The sequence below is a fragment of the Sphaeramia orbicularis genome, chromosome 5, assembly GCF_902148855.1.
Source record: "Sphaeramia orbicularis chromosome 5, fSphaOr1.1, whole genome shotgun sequence".
In the NCBI taxonomy this organism is placed as follows: Eukaryota; Metazoa; Chordata; class Actinopteri; order Kurtiformes; family Apogonidae; genus Sphaeramia; species Sphaeramia orbicularis.
Window position 1 is genome coordinate 3,260,849 of NC_043961.1, and position 22,263 is coordinate 3,283,111.

Consider the following 22,263-nt stretch of genomic DNA (forward strand, 5'->3'; position numbering starts at 1 on the left):
TCAAAATGTTTTTATTTCATAGTTTTCACATGGTATATCAGTAAATACACGTTTCTTTGCTTCAGCAATGAAATGCATGGTGTCCAGCTGAGTGGAGATTTTTGGAACTCCATGAAAAAAAGGTTCATAAGAAAATTTTCCTTAGGCATGGTTTTTTTTTTTTTGTTTTTTTTTTGTTTTTTTTTTTCATGCCTAAAGAGGAATAAAAACACTCAGGAACAAAAAAAAAATCTTGATTAAGGTTCTCATAATTCATGCATGAAAGAGTTAAAAGCCACACAATTAAAAACAACAATATAAATAAAATAAAATAAACAAATAAATAGAATAGAACAGATAAATAAGAACAACAAACCACTACCAAATAAAAAAAATGTAGAAAAAAGAAAATAAATATAACATCTGTTCTAATCATGCTGGCCACAGCTGGGTTCTGGTGTTCTTCAGGGTTCCTCATGCATTACTATGGGTGTAACACACTGGAGCGCACACACATGTGGTCGGTGTGTGTGGCTCCAGAGGGTGGAGTCCGTGGACAGGGACTCTTTTCTCCACCCTGGGGCATCAGATCCTGACTTGACGCTCCGGGAAGGCTCCTAATGCGGGGTTTCTTGGGAATTTCTGTACCTCGGAGCCACTTGGGGTGTGTCTTTCTTATTATGTAAAGACATCCTACTGGTGTTCATGTCCAGAAGCCCCAGTGCAGGTATGGAGCCTCCGCCGTGCGTCCGGTCCTCACCGAGAACCGCGCGTAAAAGCGAGTGGCTCCGGAGCGCGCTGGCCCACCACCACTGCCCCGACCCCGGCGTGGAGAACGAAATCGTGGTTCTGGCCACTGGAATAGACCAGTACCTGCAGGAGGTCTTCCACCACCTGGCCTACCCAAACCGGGACGACACGGTGTCTGCGGCGGACTTCACCGCCCTGTGCGCCGTGCTGGGTCTGACCGGAGACAGGAGGAACAAAGAGCGAGAAAAACTGGAGGAAGATGAGGAGTTTGAGGACGTGTGTTCGGGGCTGCCCTCTCAGCTGGGCTTTAAAGACTTCCACTCCAGGCTCTGTGGGTACTTCCGTGTGCGCACTGCGCGTAAAGGCACCGGACAGTGCGCCTGGCGTCTGCCCCTGACTGAAGACACCGAGCTGGTGGAGAGGCGCATCCGGCTCCGGTGGCCGCGCGTCAGGAGGAGAAAGTGCGTGAGCTTTGATCTGAACAGGGATCAGAATGGACCTGGAACCAGAGCAGAGAAAGGTCCGACTGCAGAGGAGCGAGAGACAGGTACTGTGGACTAAAGCATCCAAGGAGGGAAGGAAGGAAGGAAGGAAGGAAGGAAGAAAGGAAGGAAGGAAGGAAGGAAGGAAGGAAGGAAGGAAGAAAGAAAGAAAGAAAGAAAGGAAGGAAGGAAGGAAGGAAGGAAGGAAGGAAGGAAGAAAGAAAGAAAGAAAGAAAGAAAGAAAGAAAGAAAGAAAGAAAGAAAGAAAGGAAGGAAGGAAGGAAGGAAGGAAGGAAGGAAGGAAGGAAGGAAGGAAGAAAGAAAGAAAGAAAGAAAGAAAGAAAGAAAGGATAGACAGACAGACAGACAGACAGACAGACAGACATAGATAGATAGATAGGAAAAATGTATGACTAATTAAAAAAGTTCACACAATAAAGAATAAAGTTGCCAAAAATGGACAAACATAAACATCAGAATGAGTAAAGAAAAAAAAAAGCAGTAAAGTTAGTGAAAAAGGAACAAAACGAGACAAAAACTGAACAAAATAGGCAAGAAAATGGAGAAAAATGAACACAAATCAGTGGCACAATGAACAAATTGGTAATATTAACATTTTGATGCTATAGATAGATAACTGGGGGGGGGGGGGGGGGGGGTGCTAGATTAATTAATAAAAGTTAACAAAATAAGAAAAAAATGTGACCAAATGAACAAACATAATCATCAAAATGTGTAAAGACAACAAATAAACAGCAAAATGAGTGAAAGATGAACAAAATGAGACAAAATTAATTTAAAAATGAACAAAATAGGCAAGAAAATGGACAAAAAAAGACATAGATAGATAGATAGATAGATAGATAGATAGATAGATAGATAGATAGATAGATAGATAGATAGATAGATAGATAGATAGATAGATAGATAGATTAAAATTGATTACAAAAAAAGTTCACAAAATAAAGAATAAAGTTGCCAAAAATGGACAAACATAAGAATCAAAATGAGTAAAGACAAAAAAATAAGCAGCCAAGTTAATGAAAAATGTACAAGACGAGATAAAAACTGATAAAAAAAAAAGGCAAGAAAATGGAGAAAAATGAACATAAATCAGTAGCACAATGAACACATTGGTAATATCAACATTTTGTTGCTATAGATAGATAGATAATGGGGGGGGGGGGGGGGGTGCTACATTAAGTCATTAAAGTTAACAAAATAAGAAAAAAAAGTGACCAAAATAAACAAACATAATCATCAAGATGTGTAAAGACAACAAATAAGCAGCAAAATGAGTGAAACATCAACAAAACGAGACCAAATTAATTTAAAAATGAACAAAATAGGCAAGAAAATGGACAAAAAAGAGATAGATAGATAGATAGATAGATAGATAGATAGATAGATAGATAGATAGATAGATAGATAGATAGATAGATAGATAGATAGATAGATAGATAGATAGATAGATAGATAGATAAAAAATTACACTGAAGATATTAACAGTCAGGGATGTTAAAATCATTTTAGGTCAATTCAATCTTAAGTGAGTAAGACCAGTAAAATACTACCATAATAACCTACAGTATAAATAATGAAAAAAGCTTTTTTTCCTCTTTGTTTTAGTGTAAACAAAGTAAAATTATACAAAAATGTTTGCATTTACAGACTAGCCTTTTACAAAAAATGTGAATAACCTGAACAAATAAGAACAGCCTGAAATGTCTTGATAGAAGTAATTGAAATTTTAATAATATTCTGTCTGTTATTAAATGTTTTGTGTATTTGTAGATCCACTGGGATCTGTAAGTTGTGATGCACATGTATAAATGATAAACTATGCTGCAAAATTGTTAAAATTGCACTGATTTTTCTTCAGAATTTTCAGGTTGTTCATATATTTTTTATGTTATGTTCAAGTATAGTTTGTCGATGTAAACATTTTCATTAAGAAATTTTACTTTTTTATTTCAAAAACATAGAGAAAACTCTGGAACTGATATTATTTATAAGTTCTTATCCTATTATTTTATTGGTCTGTCCCACTTTAGAACATATTAGGCTGAATGTGGCCCCTGAACTAAAATGAGTTTGACACATCTGATCTAAAGCCACTGAGAGTTGATGTAATAGTTCTTTATGCATTTCTGTTTCAAGAGTTGTATCTATATTTATATTAAGGTCCTCCTAAGTATTTCCTGTAAACAGTATGTGCATGTTAATTAGCATAATTAGCATCATGAACATGCTTATATTGAAATCACAAGACACTTATAATCACTTACACAAATTAACATACAAACCTTTAGAGTTGAATATATTCTGTGTTGATAGAATATTTGTTTTGTATTTATTTAGACCCAGGCCAGTGGACTTAAAGCCTTATCCTGTTATATTTAATAATGTTAATCAGTCAGCTTATCAAACTAAATCAGCTTACTGTTAATAACAGGTACAGTGTTTCCTAAACTCAGAGTTGGGGCCAAAAAAGAGTCATGGAGCTGTTTTTATTGGGTCACCCATTTACAGCAACAATATAATTTGGGAATTCATTTCATTCATTTATTTAATTACAGTAAATCAATGTGAAATGTAAAGGACAGGCCTCAGTTGTAGACGAAAATGTAAAAAACAAAAAAAAAAAAAATTAAGAGAGACGAAAGAGACCAGGGTGTTTTGATAGAGCAAGAGTCAGGCAGTGTAAAATATGTAATAATTGTTGATCATTAATCCTATCAATACATTGGTGTAAAATACAGTTCTTCATCTTTTCATGGTCATCAGATATGACCCATTTGGACGTTCAGAGGCTCTGTAGTTACCATGGAAACACCGTCATCTTCTACAACATTGATTCACCAGTAAAAGCCACGGAGTTTAACAAAAACAATCATCTACAACCACTTATTAACTGAACATAAATGGATTATGATGTGAAATGATGATATATTTTGCTCAAAAACACATTTTCTCCAGTTTTCCCCATTTGGATTTAATAACCTTTGAATTTACACTTTTTGTGAACATCTAGTCTTGTGGTTCCCAGCCTTTTTTGGCTCATAACATCACACATTTCTGATGACCCCAGACATTCAAAATGTAGACTTTTTTTTTTTTTTGCAAAAAATTTATTTGTTTTTGATCATGTAATAGTTTGCTATACTATGTTGCAAATAAATGTTAATTTTAGACACATTTAGTCTATATAATGTATATTATTATGAACAGAGGCAGTAAATCCAGGTGTAGATTACTGCACAAAAGGAGAATTTGATTTTCCTTGGTCAGGATCTGTCCAGTCAGTCCAGCTGTGATTTACAAGGAGGACAATTAATACTGAACAAACAAGAACTGAAACTATGAGCATGCAGTCACATGATCGGATCAGTCAGGATTTGCCCTCTCAGATATTATAACCTGCAGTTTATTTGGACTTGATTTTTATTAGGAAAAGTGTGTTGTGTTTTAACTATAATGAAATGTATATTGAATTATTAAAAATATTTTTATTAGAATTTTTTTTTTTTTATCAAATACTAGAAATTTCAGGCGACCCCATTTTAATTCCAGACGACCCCACAGGGGGTCACGACCCCAAGGTTGAAAAACATGGATCTAGTGAAATATTAAATATAGGAAAATACCTGATTTTCGCTGAAAAATCCTAAATGCAGAGAATAATATTATATGAAATGGTGATAATTCATAAGTTTTAAATCACTACAAAAAGGAGTTTGAAAGTGATCACAAAAATAGTTCAAGGTCATTATATTCTATGAAATAATATCAACAATGTGCATATTTTAGGGAGTTATAATGGTTTATTACTATTAAATCATTACAGGTACATAAATATAAAGCGTTACCCAATATTGAACTAAATTCATCCATTCATATTTAACATGTGCAGTGTCTGGGTTTGACAGTTCATCTCAGAGCTAACGGCTAACATCAGCTGTCCTGTCTTGTCCAGAGGCTCTCAGGGAGCTGGTGGAGGACCTCCGCTCTGCTCTTCAGGGCAGTGACGCCCGTTGTTTGGCCCTGGAGGTGGCTCTGCGAAGGGAAAGAGCTCGTAGCCTCCATCCTCCTTCCAGTCTGAGCTCCAAAGCTTCGTCTCCTGCTACATCCATCACCTTCATCCAGGGGAAACTGGTCCCCACTCACAGGATTAAAGGAGCTGCTGGAGAGGCGGCCAGGAGGGCGGCCAGGAGGCGGGACATCAGGGACCCCCTCCTCCGGGAGCTGAAGCTGATCCGCTCCTCCCGTGACGGTCAGCTGGAGGAGGCCATGAAGTTCAATGAACGTCTGGAGGAGGAGCTTCGCTGGGCGTACCGTGAAGTCCGCAAACTGCAAGGCATCGAGTCTGCGCTGAGGAAGGAGAACGCACAGATCAGGTTGGACTGAGGGTCCCGTGGTGGTCCAGGGTTTACGATGATGTTGGATGTTCTTTGGTCAATGGAAGGGGTTCCCAAACTTCTTCAACTCGAGCCACAAAGTTAATTTTTGATCCTGGAGATTCAAATTTACAGAAATCTACCACGAATTCACCTCACATCTAAATTTTGATGAGTATTCTTCAGAAAACTTGAGAAAAATCACAAAAATGCAAACAAGTGGTTCCAGGCACAACAAACGCCGCCCCTCACACAGACTGTATCTCAGTGGTTCTCAGTCTTTTTCTGTCGGGCCCCCCTTTGGAGCATGAAAAATCTCCAAGCCCCCCCTCAACCCCAACAACATTGTACCTGTGGTGCAATTATTACTTTTATTGAAAGAAACATCAATATTGTAAAAATACTTTTTGCTTTTCCTTGAATAATTTGTTGTGCAAATTAAAAATAACGTAGATTTTTGATTGAACAATATAAATGAACTCAACAAGACTGCTCCCTGAGACATCATTTTTCCAATTTAAAATAGAAAATGTGTAATTATCTTACAACTATGACAATAAGGTACATTTTTTTTGTAGAACAACAAACACATTTTGATAACAAAGATGAACATTTTAACAATATCAGTGGCTGCAGTGAGCCCGTTTATGTTGCACATCTCAGAACATAAAAGTGCAAACTGTACAACCTGTGCAAAACCAGAAACATTGCACATTTTTCTTTTCCAGTCCAGTCCTTGTCCACTCTCCAAACCTAAACTCTTGGTCCAGTCTAGTGACAGATCACCATGGCAGTAGATTTGTTTGTTGTACGTCCCTAAAATGAGTCCAGAATGCTCCAACGCTAAAACATTAGTTCCACCTGCTACATGTTCTAACCTGAAGAAAAAATAAACACCTAGGAATGATTCCATGCCCCCCAGCAACCCTTCGCGCCCCCCCGGGAGGGCCCACCCCACTTTTTGAGAAACACTGCTGTATCTTATTTTGGCATCGATCCAGCTGATGTCATCATGTCTATGTGTGACCGCTGGTATTTTCTCTGCGTTGTGTTTCTTTGTGTTGTGATGCAAGATGGACCCACAGGACACAACGTTGAGACTGGAGGAGTAATGGACACTCGCACTCCGTTTATTTCCTGAGAACATGTAAATTAAAATACAGTCAGTCCGACTACAGTCCAGCCCAAAACTATAATGAGAAGACAGCGGTTAGCATGTTCTCAACACTCGTACTCCATTCACCCGTCAAACACATGCACAGTCAATCAGTACTGGCACACAATCCACTGGAACACCACACAGACAACAACATAGATCCAGTTAAATGCCAAAAAGGAACAGAAAATCACTTAATAATGCACGATGACAATAGATAAAAACAAATGACCTACCTCTTCCCGTAACGACACATTACAAAAGGGAAGAGGAAGGGGAGGACCCCGACTTTATATTGGGGTACCCCTGGAAGTAGATGAAGAAGACCGGACATAAACCAATGAAGAAGAGGGTGGAGGACCAAACACAACACAGGACTACGACTAAAACAATGCCAGATAACACACTTAAATTAAAAGAATAATCAGAATAATTACAAAAATAACATTATTATTCAAATCAATAAACTTATACTTAACAAACATCCTGCACCACAAGGGGGCGCTACCTCCCAGTTTATCAGGATTTAAAAGTACTATAATAACTATGTTACATGTGCATGTGCTGATGTCAACATAGACTTAGACAGCATAGACAAATTTTGGCCATTTTAAGTAAATGGGTGGTGGGGGGGGGATTTGAAAAATTCCTAAAAAATTTTAACTTTGACCTACTTTTCCCAAAATGTAACCACATCTCGTCTGAGTCACTGGAAATCTATAAACCCAGTTTGGTATGAATTCAACCAATAGTTTTGCTGCTAAAGTGTTAACAAACAAACCAGACTATTTCGTATCAGTCGTGTTTTTAACCCTTTCATGCACGAATTATGAGAACCTTAATCAAAATTTTTTCCTGAGTGTTTTTATTCCTCTTTAGGCATGAAAAAAACAATGCATTTGAAAATTTTCTTCTGAAAAATAAATTTAAAAAATAAATAAATAAAATAAAAATAATTTAAAAAAAAATAAAAATAAAAAAAAATAATAATGAAAAAAAAAAAAATTCTTATAAACCTATTTTTCATGAAGTTGCAAAAATGTCCACTCAGCTGGACACCACACGTTTAATTTTTGATGCACAGAAACATGTATTTACTGATAAATTGTGTGAAAACTGGGGAGGAGTTGTGATTCTGGGTTTTTTGCTCAGGAGAGATCTACATAATGTTACCAATTCATGTCAGAAAAGATATGTAGTGTCTTAAAAGTTTAATAAAGATATGTTTGAAAAAATAAGTAAAAAAAATAAAAAATAAAAAATCCACGAATATACAAGAGAACAGCTGTAGAATAACTGTCCACTGCAGTGACCAGTATGCATGAAAGGGTTACCAGAATATGTAGGAAGACACAACAAACAGCTGATCGATCAGGAGATTTTCCACCTGTTAAATTCAATATAAAGTAGCTCCTTGTTTTGGATAATCCCTTATGGTCCAATTAAAGCAAAAATTAATTTAAAAGTAAAAATGTGGGTCATTAACAACACTAATCTGTCAAATTGTCTCTAAAATGTCCCATCAGATAGATTTCAAATACCATGTTTAGAGAAAAAAACTATCTTGGAATTGCCACATAAGTAACACTGGGTCTTAACGGGTTAAAACTGGCCCTGAGCATCGACTCCAGGTGCACACACAGCGCTGTTATGTAATTTATTCGTCCAGCTTTGCATCGTGGAAGGCAGGCTTGGATGACTTGATGCTAACCCTTGTTGATGTCGATCAGGAGGCGGGCGGAGGAGGCCAGGGAGGCTCTGAGTTTGGGGCTCCAGAGGGTCCGGATGATCCAGGAACAGGCCCAGGCGGTACCCCAGCTCCAGTCCAGGATCAACCAGCTGGAGTCAGAGCTGCTCCAGTACAGGTACAAGTCCAGGTCCAGGTCCAGGTCTTATACAACTGTGGTTTGGACTGAATCAGGGGAAGTCCATGGGTGTGTCTGTTCAAGCATTCACACAACATTTGCCTGTGTGCGCTGCTCATTTGTAATTCAATGCACTGCAGCTCTCAGGTTAAGTTACAAACTATACGTAATAATGGATGAACGCACTTAGCTGCTGTTTTAATGTTGAACAAAGACGCTCTTTCTAACGCTGACAGTAAACAGATTGTTCTCAGATTCCTTCCATTTGCACACGCTGCGTATTAATAGTTCAGTTATTTGACTCGCACATCACATGAAAGAACAAATGTGACAAATGTGACCACGAGATGTGAAACGTGACCACTAATATTAAAGTATGTTCATTTCAACAGCAGATCAGACGACTGCGTCTAATGGGAAATGACATGTGTGTAATAAAAAGCAGGAATTATGACTGAACTCTGTCAGCTCTTCACAATTATTTATCATTACACTGGGTTACAAAAAAATGTTTTTTGCAAGTTGTCTGGGTTTTTTCAACTGAATTCGGACCATTTTGCACCGCTAAATCCAAAAATGACATCTGTTTTTCTCAGTCAGGTCAGGTTTTTTTGCTAATTTGATTTTGAAAAATTTGATCTTCTCACAAAATTGATTACATTTTTGTGATTTTATCAGTTGATTTTTTATATAGTTCTCACCCAAAATAGGTTTTAAGAGAAACTAAATCATTTTCTAACAGGATTCCTGTTAGGTACAATGGTGTATTCGCCGCAGATGTAGCAGAATACGTCAGGCTTATTTTTGCAAGATCTTCTAGTCGAAGCCATTTCATTCACCTGTAATATTAAAAAAAACATTAATCATAAATTGGCAAAAGTAAACTCTTCAGAACTCGTTTATTGCAAGAAATATGAAAGAATTTTGTATCATATGATGTGAAAATGCCCATAAATGTAAGCAAAAATGTTCAAAAGCCAATATGTAGCATAGTTCAGAAAGTTGACCTGATTGAGCAAAATGAATGTGATTTTTGGATTCAGCACCAAAATTATCTTAAATCAGCTCAAAAAACTGAAACAATAAATGTGTTGTTGACCAGTGAGTTGTTTTTGCTTCTCATATATGTGCTCCTATCAAACTGGTCCTAAACAACAGGACATGGGGCTGAAAATTCAAACCAGATGTAGACTAATGTTATGAAGCAAGTTTGGAAGTACTTTGGATCTATATTTTTGTGATTTGTGATTTTAGTGATTTATTCCGAACATGCAATGAAATTTAACAAATATGCAAAGTCGCAAAACATACGTAAGAATACAAATATCAAGAATCATAACAATCTTAGACTTACTGAGATAAAAGAGAGACAATTTTTCAGATAAAACACATTTTCATATTGTTTTATATTATATTTAATACAAAAATCTGCATGTAACATGGTCAAAAAGGACACGAAAATTACATGCTTTTTTAAAAAAAATAATTTTATTCTCTCACAGGTGCATTTCGGGAATTGAACTAATTATTCAACGCAGAGTGTTTCACAAAAATGGCCGCTGTTGCAAAATCATTCGCAATTATTTTGTGTTTAAATGGGCAGGTTCTGCATGTAACACCAGTGGACACGATGGGTTACATGCAAAACCTGGAGTGAGACTGAGATTGATGAAAAACCCACGTGTGTGGATTAGAAAAACCACTAGGACTGACACATTTAACACAATGTCTTTAGAATCTATAGAAGACCATATACAGACACGTTTTCAGACCTAATGCACTGACACTTAGGTAGCTTTAATGTCGTTTTGTAAACACACAATACAGTTTCAGTTAGTTATCGTTTTTTTTTCTTTTAATTACAGTTTTTATGTATTTCAGTTAATGAAGATGTTTTTACAATTCTAGTTTTTGTCATTTCGTTAGTTTTCGTTAACGATAATTACCTTGGTCCAAACATGAACGGACATCCTGGCTGTTCACACACATACACACACACACACTCACACACATAAAATAAAAACAACACTGATGTGCTACCAATCAACCCGAATCTTGACGGCTCAGATTAGAGCCTGACCTAATTTCACCTGCTCTGTAAATATTTACAGTCCTACTTACGTGGTCATTAGGTCGGAGCTGAGTTCACAGCCTGGTCAAAAACACCACAGTCCCACCTGGATTTAACTCTGCAAATACTTCAGCTCATTCCATAGAATAAATACTGCAGTGATTAATATGAGAAGCAGTTTTTACCCTGAAACTTGAGTTTTTCCTGCTGTTCATACATCACATCTATCAGATTGGATGTAAATGCATATGTGCGGTCATTAGAGTTTTACTAAACTAACATAATGTTGGTCTTTTCTGTGCAGTACTGGAAATACAGTTGCATAAAAACTTATTAGACCATCAAACGTCATCCAAAACAATGGTTCTGCAATCCAGTCCTAACTCCTGTGTGTCATGTGACTAAAAACAGACAGAAAAGAAAACATGGAATGAATAAAAGCACTGTTTTTGTCAGTACAATGACACAGATACTGATGGAAGAACTGAAGAGATTTTGGTTTTCATCAAGAAAACATGTTAAATAGATAGATATCAGCTCTGAAATTCAACTACTATGAGCTATTTTTCTTGGTATCATTACACTGGGTTACAAAAAAAATGTTTTTTGCAACTTGTCTACGTTTTTTCAACTGAATTCGGACCATTTTGCACCGCTAAATCCAACAATGACATCTGTTTTTCTCAATCAGGTCAGGTTTTTTTTGCTAATTTGATTTTGAAAAATTTTATCTTCTCACAAAATATAATAATTAATACCAAAACAAGATTGGTAAGCACACTTTATGAAGCTTGTGACTTGATTCCTGTTAGGTACAATGGTGTATTCAGCGCAGATGTAGCAGAATACGTTAGGCTTATTTTTGCAAGATCTTCTAGTCGAAGCCATTTCATTCACCTGTAATATTAAAAAAAACATGAATCATTAATTGGCAAAAGTAAAATCTTCAGAACTTGTTTATTGCAAGAAATATGAAAGAATTTTGTATCATATGATGTGAAAATGCCCATAAATGTAAGCAAAAATGTTCAAAAGCCAATATGTAGCATAGTTCAGAAAGTTGACCTGATTGAGCAAAATGAATGTGATTTTTGGATTCAGCACACCAAAATTATCTTAAATCAGCTCAAAAAACTGAAACAATAAGTTTGTTGTTGACCAGTCTTATATTTGTCCAAACAAATGGACCTTTAGTTGGACCAGACATTAAAATGAACAAGAAAATGAAGAAAACAAGGGGTGGGCGAAGAATTTTTTGTCTGCGTGTAGAAAAAAAACTGCGGTAAACTGCAATAGTTTTACAGCATTTGGAAATATTAACTGTAAAATCATTTGCGAATCAATAAGGAAGAGTCGATAATTAAAGATTTGAATGAATTTCAGTGGATATTACTTAAACTATAAATAAAAATTTGGACAAACAACGAGGGGTGGTCTCATAATTTTTTCCACGACTGTGAACTGTATGTTTTTGCAGTATTTGAAGTGTGAAATTTACTTTCACCCTCAGATTCTTTTACCCACAGATCTTTACTTTCACCCTCAGATTCTTTTACCCACAGATCTTTACTTTCACCCTCAGATCCTGCTGCAGCTGCATCCCTGACCCCACTCATGAACCTTCTTACCCGGTGGAAGCAGAAGACGCCGGCAGCAAGACAGGTGAGTGATAAAATCAGACACAGTGTGTTTTAAAGGGGAAAATATCAGCTTTTATTAGTACATTTTTCACATTTTTTTCTAATAGCGTATGTCCAAAGTTATTATTGTTAGTGAAAACTTATTTTAATGGAAGCAAAATGATTTTTTTCACGGAAATAAAAATTTAATCTTTGTTAAATCTCTATTATTTTTTAAAAACAAAGTATAAACCACTATGAAAAAATAGCGTATAAAGCAAAATTGAAGTTACTCCCTGTCTGTGTACAACGGTTCTTCTCAACACATGAGACTAAATATGATTTGCAAGATGTTTGTAAATTTGTTCTACAAAAAGATAGAAAAGAGACTAAAAGATACACATCTGCTGTTGGAGTTAAACGATGGAATGAGGCCAGCATGGATTTACGAATGTATAGATCATTTTTGATTAAAAAAAAAAAAAAAAAAAGATACATAGGGCAATTTTGAAGGTTACAACTGTTAAGATCTAATAATTAATAAGTAAATAATTCCATTAATCCTATCAATACATGTAAATAATTGGTGTAAAATACAGTTCGTCATCTTTTCATGGTCATCAGATATGACCATATTTGGACATTCAGAGGCTCCGTAGTTACCATGGAAACACCGTCATCTTTTACAACATTTACTCACCAGTAAAACCCATGGAGTTGGATCAGTGACAGTGGATGGACACACTGGGTTTATGTTCAATTAATGATAAATTTTCCTGAAAAAGTCACTTTTTCTTCAGTTTCTCTGTTTTTTATGTAATAACTTTAAACTTTAATCTGATGTTTTATGAACATGATCAGTGAATTAAACATAGGAAAATACCAGATTTTTACTGTAAAAACACAAAATTCAGAGGATAATATTATAGTAAATAGTGATAAATCACTTAAGTTAAATATAGAGAAAAAAAAAATAAATTTGAAACTGCCACATACGTAGCACAGGGTCTTTATGGGTTAAACTCAATTAAAGTAGTTTATCTAGTTTATTTACTAGTTAGTTTATGAACATCTTCATGATCAGTGAGATTAAATACGGGAAAATTCCTGATTCATACTGATAAAATGCAAAATACAGAGGATAATATAATAATAAGCTGTAAATAGTATTTATAGCTTTTTTGATTTGTCTTTATTTTTGATTTTGCTCTTTTTTGTTCCTGTGTTTTGTTTGTGCTCCACTCTTGCTGCTATAATTCTGGAATTTCCCATTGTAGGATTAATAAAGGAATATCTTATCTTAAAATGCTGATTAATCACTTTAGAAAGGTTAAAAATCGAGAGAAAAATTCATCTGGGAACTGCCCTAAAAGTACACTGTAAAAAAAAAAAAAAAAAAAAAAAACGTAAAAAAACAGTAATATTCCGGCAGCAGGGGTGCCGGAAAAAGTCGCTTTGGAAAAAAGCATCTGCCAAATGCATAAACATAAACATAAAAATATTGTAAAATAACAGGAAATAACCATCTCATAAAAATATGGTAATTTTCCATAATTAAAATATAGTTTTTTGCCCTAACTTTACATGAGATTTTGCTTTTTTTTTTTTGCTTTTTAATGTTTAATAAAGAATATTTTCATGTATTAAAACAATCCAATTCCCTTTATATATATATATATATATATATATATATATATATATATATATATATATATATAATTTTCAGTGAGACTCAGTTGTCCAATCCACTGATAAAAACTGTATTTGGACAGTTTATCAGTGCTTATACATGTTATACATTCACAAAAATACATTTATTCAACATTTTTGTTGTGAAACCTCCTGTAATTACACAAGATATTTGTCAAATAAACAAGTCTGGTTCAACTGACAGAACAAATACTTCTGTTACAGTTCATTGTCAGTAATTTTATCTGGTTTTATTTTTACTTTTTACAGTATTAAACTTTAAATTAACAGTTTAATCTCATGAATAGAAAATAAGTATTTGTGAAATTATGATACATTTGCAAATGTATTTGAACTGTATTTTTCTGTGAAAAAAGAAAAAAAAAATTCTTTTAAAAAATTTTAAGGTTATTCACAGTTAGTTTTTTCGTGTTATTTTCCATTTGACATGTAAAATCACAGTCTATTTTTGTCATTTATTGATATTTTCCTGTATCTTAAAAATACAGAAAAAATCTGTACGACAAACAGTGAAAATTCTGTTAAATTACAGATTTTTTTTTACAGTGTAGCCCTGGGTCTTTCTGGGTTAAATTCAGTGGTGTTTGTTTCCAGATGCAGAGTGTCTGCAGAGGGCGGTGGAGGGCCGAGCTGCCTCCGACGAAGAGGAGGAGGAGCGGGGGCTGAGGGAGGAAGGAGGGGGGGGTCTGCTGGAGGTGAAGAAGCTCAGTCACCCAGTGCACAGCTGTGGTAAAGGGTGAGGAAACGTCGTCCGCAAACACAACGTACCAGCACAGGCTGTTTTTCACGGTGCATATGAACCTGCTCTGCCTGCAGATGTCAGAGCCACGGGGTCAAACACCTTCCATCTGAGAAGCAACCACATGAGAAAGAGCTCCTGAGCACCTCCAAGGACAGCAGGGGGCGCTGGAAGGGTCCGAAAGCAGAGCAGGAGGCCAACAGGGGCGCAGGAAAAGACAAGGTGGGACTACGATGAAGACCTGGTGAAGGTTTAGAGGTTAACGGGCAAACTGGACTTTTAAAGCAGACACACATAAGATGAAAAATGAAAAATGATGTTTCAGTCCGTCCAGAAAATACACAGGTCTATCGTTCGTTACGCTGAAGGATTCAATGCAGGTTATTGTCCAGCTGTTTGAATACATAGTGCAAAATCGAAATTCAATAAGACGACAAAATGGTGAGAAAACAAGCACAAGGGATACAAATAATATCGCAGAAAATGCAAGATCTCCTTTTAAAAGTTAGAATAAAAAAAAAACAACTTGTCATTAAAATTTTAGCAAAAAGAAAATACATGACAAATGTTTTACAGCTGTAAAATGTGTTCCTGTAAGAATACAAAATAAAATCTGTTCCCACGTCATTTTAATGCAAATAAAACGATACTCATGAAATCAAACTACACACATTTGCAAACAAAAAGCAAGAAATAAATTTAAATAATTCCAGTCAAATTATGTTTGCATTCAGAGTCAACACATGAGTTGATTTTTGTCCTTTTTAATCACATATATTTATTTTTATACCTCCTCCTGGGTATGTAGAATAAAACAGGAATTCGTCTGAGATTCTTGTCCAATGATTTCTCCAAGACTATTCGCCCGATTCTTTTCAAATTAATTCCAGTTTGAATTATTTAAAGATTTGAACTGATTTCTTGAAGATTATTCACCTAATTTGGCAGAGAAACTGTGATCAGATGAAAGCTAAGACTAATGTTCACCTTTGTTTGAACTACCCAAAAAGGACAGTTAAATTAGTTTAATCAACTTTACAATTATCTTTAATTATCTCTAAATTCTAAACTAATCCCAGACTTGGCAGGAGTATTAGTCAGTTCCACTTACATACTAGTATTATTTTTATTCTTAGGTTTTATTTGGTATTGGTTTATTGATCTTATTTTTTTGTTGTTAAATTGTAGAGCTTTTTATGTCTTTTAATCTATTCTTGCATTTTATTCTTTTATTTAAGTTTGATTTATTCTTCTGCACAGCACTGACTTCTTTTTTGTGCAGTTCTAATTATTTTAATCTATTTTTGCATTTTAGTCTTTTATTTTGGTTTTATTTATTCTTCTGTACAGCACTTTGGTCCACTGTAGTTGTTTTAAAGTGCTTTACAAATAAAGTTGGATTGGATCTTGTTCATTACCCTCTTGTCTCTGTACAACACTGCCACCCAGTGTCAGTCAGTGGAATAACATGGAACTGCAGGCAGACTCACTAACAAATAAATGACAAATCCTTGTTTATTAAAAACAGGAGAAAAGATCCAGTATTCTAGATGCAGAGAATTACATTTCTAGTTTTGTTTAATAAAACTATAATTTTCTTACTTTTGACAGTTAATATAAACCAGTTTGCTTTCTTTTGACTGACTAGTCTTTGTGCATCTATTAGAATTCTGTGTTGTTCTCATATTTCAGCCGTGTCAAAAATGGCCTGTTCAGAGGTTTGTGGTCAAAGCTTCCAAGCTGAGGTGTGAACTGGAAAAAATGTGACAATAGCATTTTAATATATGCACGTTTCTACCCTTTTCTCCACCATTTCATGTTTGTCTCTACTTAACATCTATCAATATAATAAGAACAACAAATACATCTTATTCCATATTTAGAGAATAAAATAATCTGAATTATAGCCAATTATTCAGTTATAAAATATTCACAAAATATGTAAAAAAAAAAAAAAAAAAAAAAAAAAAAAGAAAAAGAAAAGAAAAAAAGCAGAAATATACAAACAATAATAACAAACAGTTTTAAAAATTATAAATTGCGTCTTTAAATTGATCTTTGCGTCCTGTTTCCCAGAGGCCTGAGGAGGAGGAGGCTGACAGGAGGACGCAGGAGAAGGAGAGGATGCGTTTGTCTTTACTCGAGGAGAAACTCACCGATGCGCTGACACTCCTGCTGCAGCTACGCAACAACGTAATCACACAAACACACAATCATGCACCCAGTGGAGTGGTGTTCCACATGACTACATCCACCTTTTAACCTCCTGAGACCCAGCAATGCACTCATGTCCTCTGTGGGGGACACCAGTTTCACAGCTTTTACTGTAAAAAACAAACAAAAAACAAAACAGCTGTCCACATCAAAGGACATTCCATACAAAAAGGATTCCCCTGCAGAATTCTGTTGGGTTTCTGTCAATTGGCTGAGGAGTCTGGGTTCGACCAGCTCTATAGGTGAAGTGTCATGACAACTTTTGTTATGATTTGGCTCTAGATAAATAAAATTTGATTTGGAGAAAAAAATGTATTGTTGCATCATGCCGTTTCCAAGCTAGGTAATTATTTAATGTAAAACAAAACAAGCAAAAAAAAAGTTTACTTTCCTGAGTCTCAGGAGGTTAATATTAATACTATACTTTTATACACTCCAGTTGGATGGACAGATCTTTTTACATGCAGACTGAATCACTGGTATTCTTTTATCTATAAATATATCTTAGGTCTGCTTCCATCCTATTTGATGGTCTACATTTGTTGGAATGACTTGAACACTGCAAAAATTAAAATTTACCCAAGGGTAGTTTTCTCATTTCTAGTCAAAATATCTCATCACACTTAAAAGAAGACAATCACCTAAAGAGGAACGTGTAGGTCAGATAAAACAACTTATTTTTAGACAATAGATCTTGAAAATCTTATTTCAAGAAATCTTCCCAAGATAATTTTCACTTGTTCCATTAGCAGATTTTTTTTGCTTAAATTAACCAAAAAAATCTTGAATTAAGGAGGACCAGAGCAGAACGTCCTAAAACTCAACACCATGAGTTCACACATTGTCTGTGTCTGCAGAACGTCTCCAGACGAGCTTTGGGGAAGATTGTGATGGACACTCTGGACGTCTGCAGCCGCAGCGGAGACAGTACGTCTGCTTCACGTCATCTGAGTCTGTTCTCTCATAAGTCAAAACATCACAGACAGGGGTGGGGGGTGGGGGGGGCTGAACGCAGTGTATTTCCTTAACCCCTTTAGCCCTATCAGCCCGCCCGTGGGCTGAAAAAATTCTATTAATATTCATCTATTATAAAAATATAATAAATCAGGACAATGGATGTTTTTTTTCAACTTTTGCTCAAAGTTTAGACCCTAATGCAGTGGTTCTTAACCTGGGTTCGATCGAACCCCTAGGGGTTCGGTGAGTCAGTCTCAGGGGTTCGGCGGAGGTCAAGACACACACTCGACTCATTAGTCAGGTGTGTGTGTCGGGCTAGGTCTGTGTATGTAAACAAATGGCTTCAGAGACTCTTTCTCTGATTGACATCCAGTATACACGGTGTATTGTTGTTGCTTATAGCACTACAACACATCCGGAAGTGTTTATAATCTCTTCCACTCGTCTGACGATGAATTATTTGAGTATTTTCCACATCGTTGTTATAACTTTTGCTACTTCCTGTTAACCACGGAGGCAGCCATGTGTAGTGTTTGTTTACATTTTTCAGTCACCGCACTGGTCAGTTACAATCATGTGACAACTGACGCACCGTCGCGGACGGAGAAATCATATTACGCTAAAGCCGAGCTAGTGCCGTAATAAAACAACGATCACAAAAATACTGAAGGAGTATAAAGAGCACTTTTTTTTTGATACACTACATGCAATTATCTTTTTTTTTATGTCAAAATTGCGTGGTTTGGAAGGTTCGGAGCGAGATGAAACAAAAACCAGGTTGACCTGACGGCCTACACATACATATGCACAACAGCAGAAGTCACACTGTTTTGCAGTAAATATTCATTATTATTGTAGCCTGATGGAAATTAGGTGATGGGTGTGTGTTAAAATGTTAAAAATGATAAATAGCATAAATACAATAAGTTCATTATTGGAATACATAAGGTTAAAACTTAAAACCATTTCAGTGTGGTAGTATTAAAAAAGATCATGTCTTTGTGAAAAGGTATGGAATTTGTTGTAAGTTCATGCACTGTATTGGTTTTGTTCTTTGAGCACAGTGATGTTAATGCACGGTTCATTTTGTGCACCAGTAAAACATATGTCGGTGTCTTGAATTTGAAAAAAATCATATTGTATTTTTTAATAAAGAAGGGTTCGGTGAATGCGCATATGAAACTGGTGGGGTTCAGTACCGCCAACAAGGTTAAGAACCACTGCCCCAATGTTAATAAAAGTACATCAAAAGTGTATTTTAGTGCAAACTTTAATGTTCAAACATGATTTTTAATCTTTGTGGGGTGAAATATACGCTATTAAAAATCTCCGACATGAACAGTTAATTTATGCATATCATCGTCAATCCAGCTGAAAAAAAAAAAAACAGGCAAGGATAAAAAAATTCCAATTTCTCTTTTAGTTTGTTCCAGTTTACTCAGGCAGAGTAATAGATACAATATTTTAGACAATGGGAATAGATTCGGTGAGGTCTGTAAATGTCCATAGACACCAAGAACATCCATATGAACTTTATTATTGTGAAGGAATTCTTCATTTACTTTGGGTTTGTCTGTTTAGGCGGTTTTCCCCTGAAAATATGGTCAGGGTTTAACAGGTTAAAAGCAATATGGGAAGGTTTTTCTTTTAAACAAACTTTATGTAGATATAAACTTACAAATATTGTCAAACACTTAACACAGTGTTTTTCAACCTTGGGGTTAGGATCCCACATGGGGTCGCCTGAAATTTCTAGTAATTAATAAAAAAAAAACAAAAAACTTACTAATAAAAAATACATGGTGAGTTGACCGAGACAATCCCAATCCATAACAGACATGACAAACTGTGGTTGTGAAACTGCAGCACTGTGGTTCTGTTTCTGTGTCACATGTTCACTGTGGTCAGTTTCAGATGCTGCAGCTCTTTCATAATTCATAGTTTCAGTTCTTGTTTGTTCAGTATTAATTGTCCTCCTTGTAAATCCCAGCTGGACTGACTGGACAGATCCTGACCAAGGAAAATCACATTCTCCCTTTGTGCAGTAATCTACACCTGGATTTACTGCCTCTGTCCACAATAATATACATTATATAGACTAAATGCATCTAAAATTAATTATTATTTGCAACATAGTATAGCAAACTATTACACGATCAAAAACAAATGAATTTTAGCCAAAAAAAACAAGTCTCTGTTTTGAATGTCTGGGGTCACCAGAAACTTGTGATGTTAAAATTGGGTCAGGAGACAAACAAGGCTGGAAAACACTGGACTAACACCTGACAATACATGAGAGGTGACACAGATACAAAACTAGACTCCAGTCATAGAATCAGTATATTACAAACACAGGAGATCCTCAGAGGTCACAACCAACCAGAGCTGTGGCTGTCAGCCTCCTTATATCCACACCCACTCAGGATGATCCCCCTCAGCTGTGGGGGGTCCACAGGTGCATCCACTCACACCTGATCCAACCAGTCCAGTCTGAAGTGGGTCAGACCAGGAAAATAACAGCAGGAGAACTGAACACAATTACTGAATAACTCAATACATGATGACAACTTCACATTCTTCTGTTTGTTTAGGTGTGAAAATAGCAAAATTACAGGATGAAAATATTTATATTTTTGAATTCACACAAAAATGGGAATAATCAAAACAATCATGAACAAATTGAAATGTAATGGGATTAAATAAGTTCTACTTCCTCCCACTCCTTTCTGAACGTGCAAATGAAATCATACTTTGTTTTCATGTATATGTACAGGTTTTTGTTTTTGTTTGTTTTGTTTTCTTATAATCTGTTTCATTTTTAAAGACTAAGTAGGATTAGTTTGTTTTGTTGCATATTCGAAATAAATTAAACTAAAACTTAACTACATTTGACCGGTATTCTGCCTGTTAATAAATATTTTGTGTATTTGTAGATCCACTTTGCACATGTGGAAATGAGAAGCTGAGGCAGAATGCTGCACTTTTACAGTTTTGCACGAAAACAAAGATAGAAATTTGGAGTTATTACTTATAGGTTTTTACAGAAGTGTCAAACGTCCGACCCATGGGATGACTTTGTGAAATGCAAAAATTACACTGAAGATATTAACAATCAATCATTTTAGTTTAGGGCCGACTAAAGCCCTACTTTGTTCTAAAGTGGGTCAGAGCAGTCAAATATTATCATAATAATTTACAAATACTGACAACTCCTCTTTGTTTTAGTGTAAAAAAGATGAAATTACGTGAAAATGTGTAAATTTACAAACTAGCCTTTGACAAAAAATGTGAATAAAGTGAACAAATATGAACAACCTAGAGAATTAAGTGTAATTTTACCAATATTCTGCCTGTTATTAAATGTTTTATGTATTTGTAGATCCACTGTCATCTGTAAGTTGTAATGAACGTTTTTAAATGATAAACTGAGACAGAATGTTATTAAAATCGCACTTATTTTTCTTAATAAATTTCAAGTTGTTCATGTTTTTTTAGAGGATAATTTGTAAATGTAAATGTTCCAGGGTCAGAACATGTATTTCATTCCCGCTGTTGTTTGGACTCACTTGTGTCGGATTTCCCGCCCCAGGTCCGTCCCAGGTCCTGCAGGTGGCCGACGCTCTGTGTGTTCGTCTGTCGTCCGCTGATCTCCTGTCAGATCGAGGAGACGATGGAGGAGGAGAGAGGAGGGAAACGCTGCCGCCTGCAGGGCGTCAAACCGGCAACTCCAACCCTCTGCTCATCTCATATTAACAAACACAACACGTCCCACTTCTCCTTCAGTCTCAGTCTGTCGCTTTTTTTTGCACCATTTGTAATTTCCCTCGCTGCGTCACCAAAAATTAACATATAATTTTTATGGATTAATTTTATTTGCTTCTATAATGTATTGGTGTTGTATTTTGTATCAGTTTAATTTTATTTATTAAACATTTATGATTAAACAATGGGCAGTGAGTTCAGTTCTGTTGGATGTTTAATCACAATTCACATTTTTTTCTGTTTATCTTTGGGAAAAGCTCTTCTCTCTGTTCTATTAAAACCACAAACAGCAACGAACTGAGCTGTTATGGGAGAAAGTTTAGTATTAATGCAACTGTACAGTTAGCAGAAACTTCCAGATGACTAATATTTACCTTCGTCAAGGAGGTTATGTTTTCACCAGGGTTTGTTTGTCTGTTTGTTTGTTTGTCTATTAACAAGATACACTATATTACCAACAGTATTCCCTCACCTGCTTTGACTCTCATATGAATGTCAGGTCCATCCCATTCCTAGTCTATGGGTTCAGTCTGACGTGGCTCCACCCTTTGCAGCTCTAACA

The 22,263-nt window shown here is 35.7% G+C and overlaps 1 protein-coding gene across 2 annotated transcripts; it reads left to right on the forward strand.

The window, feature by feature from the left end:
- The first annotated feature begins 569 nt into the window (after positions 1-569).
- Positions 570-21,896, forward strand: LOC115418891 (EF-hand and coiled-coil domain-containing protein 1-like). 2 transcript variants are annotated; one of them, XM_030133421.1, is made up of 9 exons: positions 570-1,276; positions 5,188-5,608; positions 8,495-8,629; positions 12,283-12,362; positions 14,624-14,765; positions 14,846-14,990; positions 16,845-16,961; positions 17,840-17,909; positions 21,529-21,829. In XM_030133421.1, the coding sequence occupies exons 1-9, from the start codon at positions 685-687 to the stop codon at positions 21,690-21,692; spliced, it is 1,866 nt and encodes a 621-aa protein (XP_029989281.1). In that variant the 5' UTR covers positions 570-684; the 3' UTR covers positions 21,693-21,829. The 2 variants fall into 2 exon arrangements, with proteins under 2 accessions (XP_029989281.1, XP_029989282.1); XM_030133422.1 differs by lacking the exons at positions 16,845-16,961; positions 17,840-17,909 and having other exon boundaries at positions 21,529-21,896.
- Positions 21,897-22,263: the final 367 nt, after the last annotated feature.

Coding starts and splice junctions, on each gene's coding strand:
- LOC115418891 (XM_030133421.1), top strand. CDS start 685: ATGTCCAGAAGCCCCAGTGCAGGTATGGAGCCTCCGCCGTGCGTCCGG. Junction 16,962..17,839: donor TGCTGCAGCTACGCAACAAC/GTAATCACACAA, acceptor CTGTGTCTGCAG/AACGTCTCCAGACGAGCTTT. Junction 17,910..21,528: donor CTGCAGCCGCAGCGGAGACA/GTACGTCTGCTT, acceptor TTCCCGCCCCAG/GTCCGTCCCAGGTCCTGCAG.